Source organism: Mus caroli, chromosome 4 (genome assembly GCF_900094665.2).
Source record: "Mus caroli chromosome 4, CAROLI_EIJ_v1.1, whole genome shotgun sequence".
In the NCBI taxonomy this organism is placed as follows: domain Eukaryota; kingdom Metazoa; phylum Chordata; class Mammalia; order Rodentia; family Muridae; genus Mus; species Mus caroli.
Window position 1 is genome coordinate 126331161 of NC_034573.1, and position 13747 is coordinate 126344907.

The window sequence follows — 13747 nt, forward strand, 5'->3', positions numbered from 1 at the left end:
ACGCCAGAGCTGGATTCCTTTGCTTTCTGCGCCTAAGTGACCATGTTTGGGTGGACCCTGGAGCGGGGAAGCCAAGGCTTGTGGCCTTTTCTGGAGCCGTGGCCCTGAGCCAGTGTTTTACTTTGCGGGACCGAGGTGGACAAAGGGTTTTCCAGGCCTGCAGCACCCAGCCTAATGCTCCTGTTTTATAGATGAGAAGCTATGGCCCAGTGAGGAACAGTCTCTCCTGGGGCCCGTGGCCCTAGTTAGTGACAGAAGTAGGTTATATCTTGTCTTTTGAGTGCATTTGCACCTCTCCCTGCCAAAGGTCTTCCTCTGGGAATTGTCCCTGGAAATGACAGGCACCTGGAGAAGCAAGGGTGGCATTGGGGTGGGTGGTGGTCTCCGGTGGGAGTCCTTCAGCAAGGGGTGGAATCTATGAGGGGTGCAATGTTAGTAAGTGCCCACAAGGGGGCAGCATAGACCTCTCAGCCATAGAGAAGGTGGGCGCTCTGGATACTGGAAGGGGTGGACTTGAGGCCCAGCTGTAAATTGTATAAGTGCTCTCTGCTACTCTTGTGTCTGCTCAGAAGCAGTGGGTCTAGCACTGAGGATGTCACTATTGACCATAACTTCTTTTCCTAGAGATAAGGTCTTATGTGGCCCAGGCTGGCTTTGAACTCACTAAGTAGCTAAGGATGCCACTGAACTTCTAACCCTCCTGCTCCATTTCTTGAGTACTGAGTTTATAGTCATATATTACCATATCCGGTTTATGCAGTGCTGGGGGGTGGAACCGAGTGCTTTGCGCATGCCAGGCAAGCATGCTACCAACCTACCAGCAAGACACCTTCAATACCGGCTCAGGAACAGGCCTGTTGATCGCCACTAACAGCCCATTGTGAGGCTTCTGGGGTGGGTGGCACAGCTCCGTCATACTTAACTTGGCCCCGCGTGGCTCTGCCAGGCACACTCTCCCAGAGCAGCTGGCCCTACTTTCATGGTGCCCTGGCCCAGGTTCACAAGACAGCTTTCTTTCCTCAAGAAACAAGCTTGTGCTGAACAGCCGGAAGCGGTTGGTTCCTGATGCTGGGCAGGTGGGAGCTAGTGCTTGGGGGTGGGGGTGGGGAGATGGATGGGGGGCGGAGCCAGGAAAGGATTAGTAACTAGGCAGCAGATAGCTCCAAGCTGTGTGCCCATGTGAGCGGGCAGCCTAAGTGGAAGGCGCTTGGCAGCAGGGCCTACCACTCCCTGCTGAGCTTTGAGGTGTGGGGGGAGGACGATGTCTTGTAGTTGAGAAGTGAGCAGGGCCTACACTCAGGACTGCCACAGTGACGGTGTCTGTTTGGTACCCTGAAGAGGAGACAGAAGGTCTGGATAGCACCCGTATTCTGGAAGTAGACATGTAGAGTCCTATGGCTATACACGAATACTTTGGGCACTAGAGGGTGGATGGGCAGATGAGCTGGCTAGAAGACGCCAGCCTAGTGGCTTAAGGCAGGAAGCCATCTGACGGAAACACTGACTGCCAGGCCTTGTGGGGCTCTGGGGTGGTGGGAGGTGGGCTGGGGAGACAGTTAATCCGCAGAGCATCAGAGAAGCTCCCACCAGAAGGTGACCTTGTGTGCTGGGACAGCTGCCATCCGCGCTTGGGTGTCTTTGGGCCATTAAGGGATGGCCAACGGGCCGCTGTTTGCTGCTTTGTGGGAAACTTGCCAATACTTGCCCTGTGTCCAGGCCCCTGTCCCTACCCCAGGGACAAGCTTCCTCTCTAATCCCTTCCTTCCCTCTGCTACCGGGTTCTGAGAACAGGTGAAGGACAGATGACAGGCTGAACCATGATGGTTTTTCCCACTGCAGGGTCTTTTGCTGGTGGCCTGTGGCCTCAATCTTCCCCCCTGGATAGGCTCCTCAAAGATGCTCACCAGACAAAGGAAATGGTCCTGAGATGAGCTGTCTCTGGGATACCCCTTCCTCTTCTAACAGTCTTATCTGCAGCACACACACTTCCTGCCTCCTTCTCCTCCTCTTCCTTCTCTTCCTCCTTCTCCTCCCCCACACAAAAGAACTACTCACAGTAAGTCCGAGCCCTTAGCACAGGAGACAGCATTGTGTGGGGGCGGGGATTACATCTGTGGCTGAATGGGGTCCACGGGCCACCGCTTCTAACGTGGCTTACTTAGCCAGGCACTGTACACGCAATGCAGACCTGAGCCAACCCAGTGCCTACGCTTCTCTGCCTGTGCTTCTGATGACCCTAGGCTAAGAAGGCTACATGAGCTTGTTTGTTTGTTTGATTGCCTCCATGAGTTTCCTCAGCCTGGGCCTTTTGGATCCTGAGGGGCAGGGGGAAGAGTCCCTTGCAAGAGCATTAAAGTCATTTGGCAGGTCCCAAAGGTGCCAGGATCTTTTCTTGGAACTTACAGAGTACAGGGGTCATTTTATAACTAAAGCATTTATTTCCATTCAATTCACTAACCGATTGTTCTGCTCGGATTCCCTGCATTTGCTCACAGGGGAGCCTGCGGCCAGACCCCTTGACTAATGGTGTTCCTCTGGCCAAGACCTTCAGACCTGGGCAAAGGCCTCAGGGAAAGAAGGAGTGGGAGAGAGAGAGAGAGAGAGAGAGAGAGACAGAGTCACGTGGTCTCCCGGGGTACCCTTGGAGGGCTGGGGTGTCACAGTGAATGATCAGGGTCCTGACTTCCCGGGTAGCCTGGTCCAGGCTCCCAGACATGAAATCGAGTTTTGGCCATTGAAGAGCACCCAGGAACCTGAAGGGGTCTCTGTGCCTGGGAAGTGCCAGATAGAACAGGGCGGAGAGCGTGAGAGCGGATAGGGAGGAAGGGAGGACTTCCGGCCTTGGAGCCCTCATCTGCCTCCGTCTGTGGTCCAGTGTGGGGCGCTGATGTAGCTCCCTCCACTCTCCCAGTCCCACTGAGGTCTCTGAGTGGCCCAGGTGGCCCTGTGACAGTTGGCTTTGGTGAGGCCTGGCAGCAGGTGGGAGGAGGGAAGGGTGTCAATGAAAAGCATATAAAAAAATCCAGAAATGTGCATATAAAATCTCGCCCTTGGTGTATTGCCTAAGTCAGTAAGCAGAAAGCACCTTCTTCCTGGAGAAGGATAAAGTCCTCAAAAGGTAGGAAATGTCAAAGTGTCTCTTCATTGTCATTTTTTTTTTTTAAAAAACCCAACAAACAAAACCCTCCCAGACCAAAACCACCCCTGATCAAAATACCCCCGGTCCACGGAATCGCTGTAAACAAACCCAGATGCAAGAGTATGCTTCTCTGTGGCAGTCGCGGCTGATGACAGTCACCTGCCTCCTCGTCCTCCGGCTGAGGCTGAGCAGGAGCAGGCACCCGTGCAGGGCAGGGCCTTGTGGGGCTGTAGACCTGGGTGGCTGTCCTCAGGAAGATCTAGCCTGTTTGGCGTGACCTGGGAGGCCAGGAGCTCCTCTTCTGCCTCCTGAACCTTAGCAGAAAGTTTCTCGGAGTTTTTGGAAACGTCTCCCAAGACAGAACAACTATGCTCCTGTCTGCCGGTGGCAGCTGGAACGGACTTCCCCGGAGCCTATCTGGGGCGACTGCCTGTCTCTCTGCCCCTTGTGCCTGGGGGCTGGGCCATTAGTGATGCTCCAAGAAACGGCTAAGGCCAGGCAAGGAGGGTGGTTCACCTCTTCCCTTCATGTTAATGTTCCTGGAAGTGTTTCTTGGCTCTGGCCAGCTCAACCTTCCCAGAAGGAGTTGGAGAGAAAATGCTTTTTGGCCTTCACGGGGACAGGCCATGTGGATCTCCCAAGCCTTTGCTTTTCTCCTCTAAGAACCGTCACTTCCCTTATGAGAATCCTCTTGGAACGAACGTCTCTTGCCTGTCCCGCCCCCTCCCAGATCTAGGTGCGTGTCCCCCCCACCCAATCCCCTTTTCCTTCCTTTGACTTGCATGGGCTCTTGGTGACGGCTTGGCTGGAGTGCTGCTTGGTTCTTCCTGTTGTCTGTGGCCTCCTGGCAGGTGGCTGACCTTGCAGTGGACAGAGCAGCAGGGGGACCGACGTAGGGGGCTCAGGGGGCAGCGTGGAGGAAGAGGAGAACCGAGGCAGGCGAATGTCAAACCTCTACAGACTGGATCTGGTTCATCTGGGCCCGCATCACCTGGATACTGTTCAGGATTTTTTTCTGGTGGCCAGCTAGAGTGACCCCAACCCGGAGAATGTCCCTTTGGGAGAGATAGACAAAACTAGGAAAATGTATGTGTTGGGGGTGGGGGGTCATGGGCCAGCAGCCTGAACTTCCCCAGGCCCTTTGTGAGGGATAGGGAAGGGGGTGTGGGGATGGGCAATGGGTGTCAAAGAGAGAGTAGAGATTCGGGGGTCCCAACATTCAATGGGGAGGCAGGAGGCCATGTTTCTTCTGCCACCAGGAAGGGGGGAGGGGCTTATATTGGCCATGTAACCATTGGCCATGTAACCATTTCCTTGAATCTCCTTCACTAAGCCCTGGTTTATAGATGAAAAATCTCCCCAGACTCTGGGATTTGCCCCGGAGGCACCAGGCAGATCCGGCTACAGATCTGAATATGTCTGACTACTTGATCCCGACATCCCTGCTGGGTCACTCTGTTCACCTCTCTCCAAAGCTCCCCATTTGGCTGATGCTGTGGGTGGGAAGCAGGGATGGGTAGAGGCTGCTAGGTACTTACTCCATCATCATCTGAGATACAACGTCGAAAGAAGTGAAGCCGGCGTTGGCAAAGCTCTCCTTGTACTGGCCCATCTTGATGGCCTCTAGCCACTCATCCACCGTGTTAAAGCTGGTGTAGTCCGGTATCGTGCGGTCCAGCAGTGGCAGGTTGATGCTGAGGGAGAGGCAGGTGACAGGGATGGTCAGGGCGTATGCCTATAGCCAATGGAGGATAGAAGGGTGTGTGGTCCCTGTGCAGGTATCCCAGGTGAGTGTGTGTAGGTGTTTCTGTGTAAAGACAGACACAGGCTAGAACCTGTATGGGTGAATTATTTATGAGGACTATAGGGGGTATGTACAGGGTGACTTAAGGAAGCTGGAGAAGGCGCTGGGGAGCCACGATTACAGGAGAGACTTTGGTTGGGCAGTGCCAGCTAGTCCCTGCTTCTCCCTAAAGTCATTCCTCATCTGTCTCTCATGCGTGCTCCCAGTATATGGGCCACACCATCAGATCAAGGCTCTGAGCAGTGGACAAGAAGTGCCTGAATTTCTTGAGGGGAAGGGCTCAGTGGTTCCATTTAGAACAGGAGTTCCTAACCTATGGGCTGTGACCCCTTTGCGGTTGATTGACCCTTTCACAGGGGTCTCCTAAGACCACCCGAAAACACAGATATTCATATTATGGTCCAGAACAGTAGTGAAATTACATTATGAAATACCAACAAAAGTAATTTAGTTGGGGGCCACCACCACGAGGAACTGTGTGAAAGGGTCGCAGCATTAGGAACGTTGAGAACGGCTGCTCTAGGGAAGGATGGCTAACACAGGGTCTGGGTGAGGTGCAGCAGGGAGAAGCTAGCACAGAAGGACTCTGACTCAAGGAGTCTCCAGGTATGGCTGGTCCTGGGTGGTGAGATACCTGGTTGCACAGTTTCCCCTTAAACCCTGTGGGACTGAGGGTCCCTGAGAGTCAGGGTTTATAGTGCCAGCAGCTATGTGACCTGTGACAGCCATGTAACCTGTATGACAGCTGTCCTCGGGTTGCAAAGAGTAAGAATGAGCAGGGTCGGCAGCTGAATGAGCTGTGCCAGCCGCCGCTGGAAAGTGATAATGAGCCGAGCCTGATGAAGCAGGTCCTGGGACCTCAGAAAGGGAGCCCCAGGGTCCCTGAGCCCTGTCCTGGGGCTGAGCTGGTCTCTCCACCCTGGAGGCATGTTTATGGTGAGTGTGTTTTTCTGAATGAGGGTGTATGTACATTTGTGACTATGTAGTTTGTGTGTGTGTGTGAGTATGTGTGTATGTGCTAGTGAGGGCACAAACAGACATGGAGAGGCCCAGCTGGGAAGTGAGGAAGGAAGAACAGTGGGAGGCAACTATGCTGAGCACAGCCATGACCTCTAGTCACAGAGACTCTGACGTGAATGCTGTCCTCTCTGCCCTGGCTTTACAAGGCTCTTCCTCCACCACCCCAGACTGCCGTTGGGCGGGTCCAGGATGGCACCCAGAGAGAGGACACCCAGGAGAGACTGTTTGGAGACAGGGAGGGGTGGGGCCAGGGCCATACCCAGAGGACAGGGGTGCCATGGCTTTGAGGCTGTTGGGGTTTCGGATCATCTTGTCCAGCGTGTTGACAATCTGGCCGAACTTGGGCCGGTGGTTGCGGTCCTTCTGCCAGCAGTCCAGCATGAGCTGGTGCAGGGCACTAGGGCAGTCCATGGGCGGAGGTAGTCGGTAGTCCTGTTCAATGGCGTTGATTACCTGCGGTGTCACAGAGATAGAGCGGGGCTGGGTGGCTGGGTGGCTGGGGTGAGGGCTTTAAGCCCCTGCTGAGCATATTCATCTCTGGAGCACTGCAGGCATGACCCATGGAGACTCCTCTACCTCCCGGGGCTGCCGTGAGTCCCCCCATCCACCGCCTAGCTGTACCTAACGCTAAATCCTGGCCCCTCTCTCTGCCAGCTTTGGAAACCCAGTAACATCAGGCAGTCTGTCCCCAAGACCTATCAGGGTGACCCTCCTGTGCGGGGCTGCCCCGGCATAATGTTTTTACAATTGGTGAGCCTCCTCCTCGCTCCAATGGCTGTGGACATCCCTAGGGCCCCTGTTTGACTTGGGGTTAGTTATGGTCTCAATTTGAGTGCTCATAGAGATATGGGCAGAGAACACGTTTGGTCAGCCTCACAGCTGGCCCCTGAGCTGCCTTGGTGACTTTACAGCCAATACCTGCCCCTCTATCAGAAAAAAAGGAGGCCAAATGTGGCATCAATCTGCTCTACCTCCCTGAAGATAAGATGCATCTTCTCGCACTTGACCACAGCTTAACAGACTTCCCCTTTAAGAAGCTTCAGATTTTGTGTGAATGAAAATCCCCTGGGGTGGGGGTGGGAGTGATTTCAAACTTCTCAATGGAAGCCTGCTACAGTGTGGATGTCAATGGGCTGAAGGCTTGGTCCCCAGCCTGGGGCAGTATTGGAAGCTAATAGACCTTTGAGGAGGTGGGACCTCATGGGAAGAAGGAGCCCATGAGGCGCCCCTCGAAGGGGATATTGGACGCTGGTCCTTTCTCCTCTATTCTCCTTGCGTCCTGGCTGCTAGGAAGTGGACAACTTCCTTACATTTCCACTGCCATTAACTGTCCCCAAGGAAATGGGCCGACACTGTGAGCTCCAACAAACCTTTCTTCCTTTTAAGTTGATTAATACAGGCATCTAGTGACAGAAAGCAGACACACTCAGAGCCTTACTAAGCTTTCTGGCCAAGTTTCCACTCATGGCTCCTGACCCTGCCACTCCGCCTCACCTCTGCACCTTTGCCCAAACACCCACCACACGCTCACTCTCTGAGGCACAACTGGTTCTGTGAAGAGGTCTTGGCTGATCTTGTTCTGACTGTCCTGACCTCCACACCTACAAAGCTTGCTACCTGCCTTCTCCGATCGAGTGCCTGACCTCATCAGGAAATCAACACAAGGCCAAGAGTCCTTGATCTTGCCCCCTTCGACCTTGGCTGGCCAGCAAGGCCCTTACCCACGTCCTGGAGACTTACGTCTTGATTGGTCATGTCCCAGTAGGGTCGTTCCCCGTAGGACATCACCTCCCACATGACAATGCCATAGCTCCACACATCACTGGCCGAGGTGAATTTCCGGTACTGGATGGCTTCTGGTGCCGTCCAACGGATGGGGATCTTCCCACCCTGGAGTGGGGCGGGCAGAGAGAAGAGCATGCTGGGCAGGGTAGTGACCTGTCTGATACTCTATACCGCGCTCTGTCAGATCCCAGATTCCAGACTCCTCAGTTGCTTCAACCCCATTTGCATATGTTGTTCCCTCTGCTGGAAGTGCCTCCCCGAGCCCCCCCCCGGCACTGCCATCTGGATTCCACATTTTCATCCTCGAGTCCCCAAAAAGCCTTTCCCTGGTTCCCAGAGAGTTACTGGTTCCTCAGATTCCATAGTGCGTTCACATCTCTCCTGTCTTCCAAAGCCATGCTCTGGCCCCCAGCCCTTCTCTCCCATTGGCTCATCATCTGCCCAGCCCAGCAGCCCCAGAGGTTCTCTGTGTGTCCCTTCCTGTTTTCAGGGCCCAGTGAAAGCTTCACCTGGGCGGGGTTAGAGGATACACATGGCGCAGAGAGATGATTATGCCCAGGGACCCTTGCTGTGCCCTTACCAGAGCGCTGGTATAGGTGGGGTCAGACGTGTCATCCTCCAGGAAGCGTGAGAGCCCAAAGTCAGACACCTTACACACCAGGTTACTGTTGACGAGGATGTTTCGAGCAGCAAGGTCACGGTGCACGTAGTTCATGTCTGCCAGGTACTTCATGCCGGCTGCAATGCCCCTCAGCATGCCCACCAGTTGGATGACTGTGAACTGCCCATCATTTTGCTTTGGGGAAGGTGGAAAATAGAGTCAACAGGAGAGTGAGTGTGAGAGCTCTGGACCTTTTTACAATGGCAGGTCTCTGCCACCTTTGCACACACCCATGTGAAGGACTAAGACGCCCGGCAATCTCAGAGAAGCCAACTTGAGGATGGTAGTAACCATTCATGGGTTGACCCTGACTCTGTCTCTATCTGGAGAGGCAGGCTGGGACATACAACCAGACTTGATCTCTCTGAGCCTGATTGTGCTCTCAACGTTGTGTGTTCAACGCGGGGAGAGTTACATACGTCTCTTAGGGCTGCTCTGACTCAAACAGGAAACACATGGAAGGTGATGGCGCCAACTTCATAAATATTTGTTTGAAAGACAGCTGGCACACTGCAGACACCCATGTCAGTGATCTCTGTCTTGATGGCTGACTGTGCTGTGCTGAGGGGATTCACCTGTTGGCCTTGAGTTTTGGTTTTCCTCCTGTGAGTAACTTTGGAGAACTACAGAGTCTGGTGAAAACCCCTAGACGTGGTGTCAACAGCCCTGGCTGTGGTCTGGGCTCTCCCTTTGGCCCTCTGATTCTAGGCAAATGCTTCTCTCTGAGCTTGGTTCTGCTGTGTGTAATGAGAATGCTTTTGAGCAATGATGAGCATGCACCTCAGGCGGCATAACCCTGAGGAAATGCTCGGGTTTCCCAAGGAACCACATTGAGAAGGACTCTGAGACGGCTTCTGAGCTGAGTGGGAGGGTGCTCTGGGATCGATTAACAATGCCTGTCAAGGTAACACAATGGAAGGTGGTGGCCAGTAAGGCATTCTTGACCTAGAGCTTTTTCAAGATCCAATGAAATTATGCCCAGCAGCCCTTCTCCTGCCCTGCTCACACCCCTGAGGCTCTCCCTACCCGGAGGAAGGAGTCCAGAGATCCATTCTCCATGAATTCAGTGATGATCATGACAGGTGTGCTCTTGGTGACAACCCCTTCCAGGTGGATGACATTGGGGTGGTCGAACTGGCCCATGATGGATGCCTCACTCAGGAAGTCCCGGCGCTGTTTCTCCGTGTATCCTGACTTGAGGGTCTTGATGGCTACAAAGATCTCTCTCTTGCCTGGCAGCTTCAAATGGCCACTGCAGACCTCACCAAATTCCCCTGGGATAGACACATTGAGACAGACATCGTGTCATGTGTCAGATGAGAAGTATTACTTCCCTGTCCCATCATTCCCATTATGGGTGCCTTATGACCTCATTCTATCAGACAAAGGATCCCTCTGTGAATGTAGAGCCCAGAGCAGGGCCAGCCATCTTTGGGAGAGTGGGTCCTTCATGACTACCCTGGGGTATCTGGGGATGAAGACATGGGAGATTTGGGGAGATGGGAATGGGGCTATTGGAGACAGTGGAAAGGACAGAGCTAGGCTGTAGACCCAGTTCAATCTCTAACTTGCTGTGCCTTACTCCAGCCTCAGTTTCCCCTTCTGTGCATGTGATGGTTTTAGTAGGGCCCCTTTTACTTAAAATTTTTGATCTGTTAAGAGGGTCCTTTGTGGCCCTTGATCTTCAACTTACCCTGAATCCCAGGGTTACACTGTGGTCACCCCACCCATGACCAAAGCCATGGTACCTTGAGGCATTTGCCACCTACCTGCTCCGATCACCTGCTCAATCTTGACACAGGAGATGTCAATTTCCTTGGCAAACTCCCGCACTGCCTCATTAGGATCTTCATAGGTGAAAGGGTCTATATAGATCTTCATGCCTGGGGTCACTGCGAGGACAAGACCAGGCTGGGTCACACAGACAGGCTCAAGAGGTGTACCAATGGAAAAAGGGCAGTCAGTACCCTCCCATGGGGAAGGGTCCTCTTATATGGCCCCCATAAGAACCAGGAAACCCCCTTCAGGTCACCTGACCCATCTAGGTCTCACAGAGTTGACAGGCAGCAAATAGAAAGGCAAGGGGAACAGAGATCAGAAAAGTGACAAATAGGTTCTAGCCATTGTTCCAACTTTCAGAGATTACTAGTAGCTTCTAGAGTGGCAAAAATGACTTTTGATTGATTAGTGATGTCTGTTCTTGGTATGGACATAGAATAAAAGGCTGGATAGGTTTGCTGCCTTGTGATACAGAATCCATGTGCAAGGATAAGAAAGAGGAAGTCATAAAGAAAAAGAAGGCTTGGAAGATGGCTTAGTCAGTGAAGAGTCTCCCGCTCAAGCACAAGGACCTGAGTTCAAATCCCTAGTATCCACATTAAAGCCAGGTGCCTCACTACAGTATGACTGTATAATCCCAACATTGGGGTTTGGGGGAAGTGGGTAGAGGTGAGTGATCCCTCAATCTCAATGGCCAGCTAGTTTAGCCTAATTGATGAACTTCGGGTTCAGTGAGACCCTGTTCCCCCAAGTCAAGGTAGGAAACCTGACAGAAATCATGAGAATGCATACATGTATCTACATGAATAGGTGCATACTCGTTAATATTAACAAGTTAATATTAACATACTCGTTAATATTAACAAGTGTAACACACACACACACACACACACACACACACACAGAGGCCCCCACACATACATAGAGAGAGTATTTAAAAATAAGAGAGAGAAAGATTGATTTAAAAACAAGAATTAGAGCCGGGCGGTGGTGGCACACGCCTTTAATCCCAGCCCTTGGGAGGCAGAGGCAGGCGGATTTCTGAGTTCAAGGCCAGCCTGGTCTACAGAGTGAGTTCCAGGACAGCTAGGGCTACACAGAGAAACCTTGTCTCGAAAAACCAAAACCAAACCAAACCAAACCAAACCAAAACCAAGAACTAGAATCCAAATATAGAAAGAGCTGGTCTTAGATTATAGTCTTCTCAGAGTCCTACAGAAGTGACCCACCTCTCTGTGTCTCTAGCCCAAACCTCTTCTGCCAGCCCAGAGTACCTGCACCCCTGCAGCCAGGTCCATGAGACCGGAGGGGTGCCTTGCTCATCACCTCTGAGTACCCTACACTCCCGGATGGATCCCTCCCTCACAGACCGAGCCTCAGGGCTTTCTGGATCCCTGGATTCCTGGGTGACCAGCCTGAAGCCAGACCCAGGACACACTTATTCTATTCTTGAGCTGCTGCCAACATCTGTGTGTGGATGCAGAAAGAGTAGAAAACAGTTTGGACATCAAAGTCCCCGTTCTGACCCATGATGAGCCAGTGATGAAGGCAAGAAGGGCCATCAGTCTGCCTTCCCCTCCCGACTTGGTATTCCAATACCCAGGGCTCCTCTGGGCTCCCCAGTTCCCCACTTTCATTCAGCTCTGGAAGCTGTGTTTCAGGAGGCAGCAGTTCTAGGACCAAGCAGTTGGAGTCCCTGAGGTCCTGTAGGCCACTAACCACACTAGCTCAGCTGTGTGACCCTAGAGCCATTTGATGACTCTTCTCAGCTTCTCCTTCAGACATCTCAGGAAGCTGGAAGCTGGAGCCCATGGTACAGGACCTTCTGCTTGTGCAACAGATAAAGTTTTATTGGACACCCATGTTCACTGATTTTTAAAGCAGGGATGCAGAATAGAGTACCAGAAGAGATCCACAAAAACTGAACAGCTCAGCATATGGCCAATCCTGTCTCTAATACACGAGCTGTGCTTTGACTGTGTTGGTGTGTTTTGCTCTGATGTGATGTGTGTGCATGTGTGTACATGTGTTAAGCTAACCCTTTCAGTCAGAGACCCTCAGTAATAAGATATTATTACTATTATTATCATTATTATTATCATAAGTAGTAGTAGTAGTAGTATTGGCTTTTTTTTTTTCTGAGACAACATTTCTCTGTATACCTCTGCAGTTCCGGAACTCACGCTATAGACCAGGCTGGCCTTGAACCCAGAGATCTGCCTGCTTCTGCCTCTCGAGTGCCATAATCAAAGGCATGGGCCATTACTATTATATTGGCTCCTTTAAACTAACATAGTAATTTGTAAGGTGTAAGGTGACTCAGTGGGTAAACATGGTTGCTATATTGAGCCTAACATCCAGAGTTTGAGCTTGGAAACCTCATTTTAAAAAGTAAAAATGAAAAGCCAGATGTGCTGGTGTGTATGTCTGTAATCCCGACACTTGCTCTACAGAGAGATGGGAGGCAGAGAAAGGGGAACAGCCTGGAAGTTTGTGAGTCACTAGCTTGAAGTACACAGCATGGCAGAAACAATATGAGAGGCCCTGCTTCAGTGAGGTGGAAGGGGAGAGCCGACTCCCAAAGCTTACTCTCTGAGTTCCACATGTGTGCACTGCACGCTGATCCTCAAACCCAGCCACCCATACGCACACAATAATAATAAATAAAAACTAAGAATAGAACTGGGTCACATTATTTGTAAAAAGGAATGCATGCTCTTTACAAAGTCTGAAATTATGGCAATAAATATGATACAAAGAAAGTATCTTGAAAAATCTATCCCGGGTAGAGATGATTTAGAATGCTCTACTGGGGCTGAGGAGACGCTCAGTAGGTACAGCGCTTGCCTGGCAAATGCGAGTTTAATCCCCAGATCCTAGGTTGGGTCCAGCAGTGTGAACATCTATATCCCCAGCACTCCTATGAGGCGACAGGAGGAAGAGACAGGAAATTCCCCCAGATGCTTGTGGGCTAACTAGCTTGGAGCATGCAGAGACAAAACGAGAGACTGTCTCAATGTAGAAAGCAAGGCCCAGCACCTGAGGTTGTCCACCGTCCTCTCCACTCCACATACACTGCAGCATACATGTGCTTGCATTCATACACATGCACACACCTTAGGTTACACACATGCTTCTCAAAAAAGAACCTTCTGGGGTTGGGGAGACGATGGAGCAGATAAAGGTACACACTGCTCTTTCAGGAAAACTGAGTTTGGCTCCTAGCAGCCATTTTGGGTGGCTCATAACCATCTGTAATGAGAGCCCTAGGGAATCTGATGCCCTCTGCTGGCCTCCAGGGGCATCTGCACTCATGTGCACATACCCCAACACATAAGTGCGCACGCGTGCACACACACACACCCCTAAAAATAAATCTTTTCTTAAAAAAGATTTATTTATTTATTATATGTAAGTACACTGTAGCTGTCTTCAGATGTGCCAGAAGAGGGCGTCAGATCTCATTACAGGTGGTTGTGAGCCACCATGTGGTTGCTGGGATTTGAACTTCAGGACCTTTGGAAGAGCAGTCGGTGCTCTTAACCTCTAAGTCATCTCT

General features: G+C 51.8%; 1 protein-coding gene across 4 annotated transcripts in view; it reads right to left on the minus strand.

Moving 5' to 3' along the window:
* Nucleotides 1–2418: 2418 nt before the first annotated feature.
* Ephb2 (EPH receptor B2) overlaps nt 2419–13747 on the minus strand; it is a 188436-nt gene continuing 177107 nt past the window's right edge. For 3 of the 4 annotated variants that reach the window (XM_029476643.1, XM_021159263.2, XM_021159261.2), the window contains exons 10-16: nt 10179–10301; nt 9436–9683; nt 8329–8544; nt 7704–7853; nt 6223–6416; nt 4678–4833; nt 2419–4194 (exon numbers count right to left, since the gene is read on the minus strand). In XM_029476643.1, the coding sequence (XP_029332503.1) occupies nt 4086–4194; nt 4678–4833; nt 6223–6416; nt 7704–7853; nt 8329–8544; nt 9436–9683; nt 10179–10301 (1196 nt within the window). In that variant the 3' untranslated portion in view covers nt 2419–4085. The remainder of the gene's footprint in view (nt 4195–4677; nt 4834–6222; nt 6417–7703; nt 7854–8328; nt 8545–9435; nt 9684–10178; nt 10302–13747) is intronic. The other variant, XM_021159264.1, reaches the window with a different exon arrangement.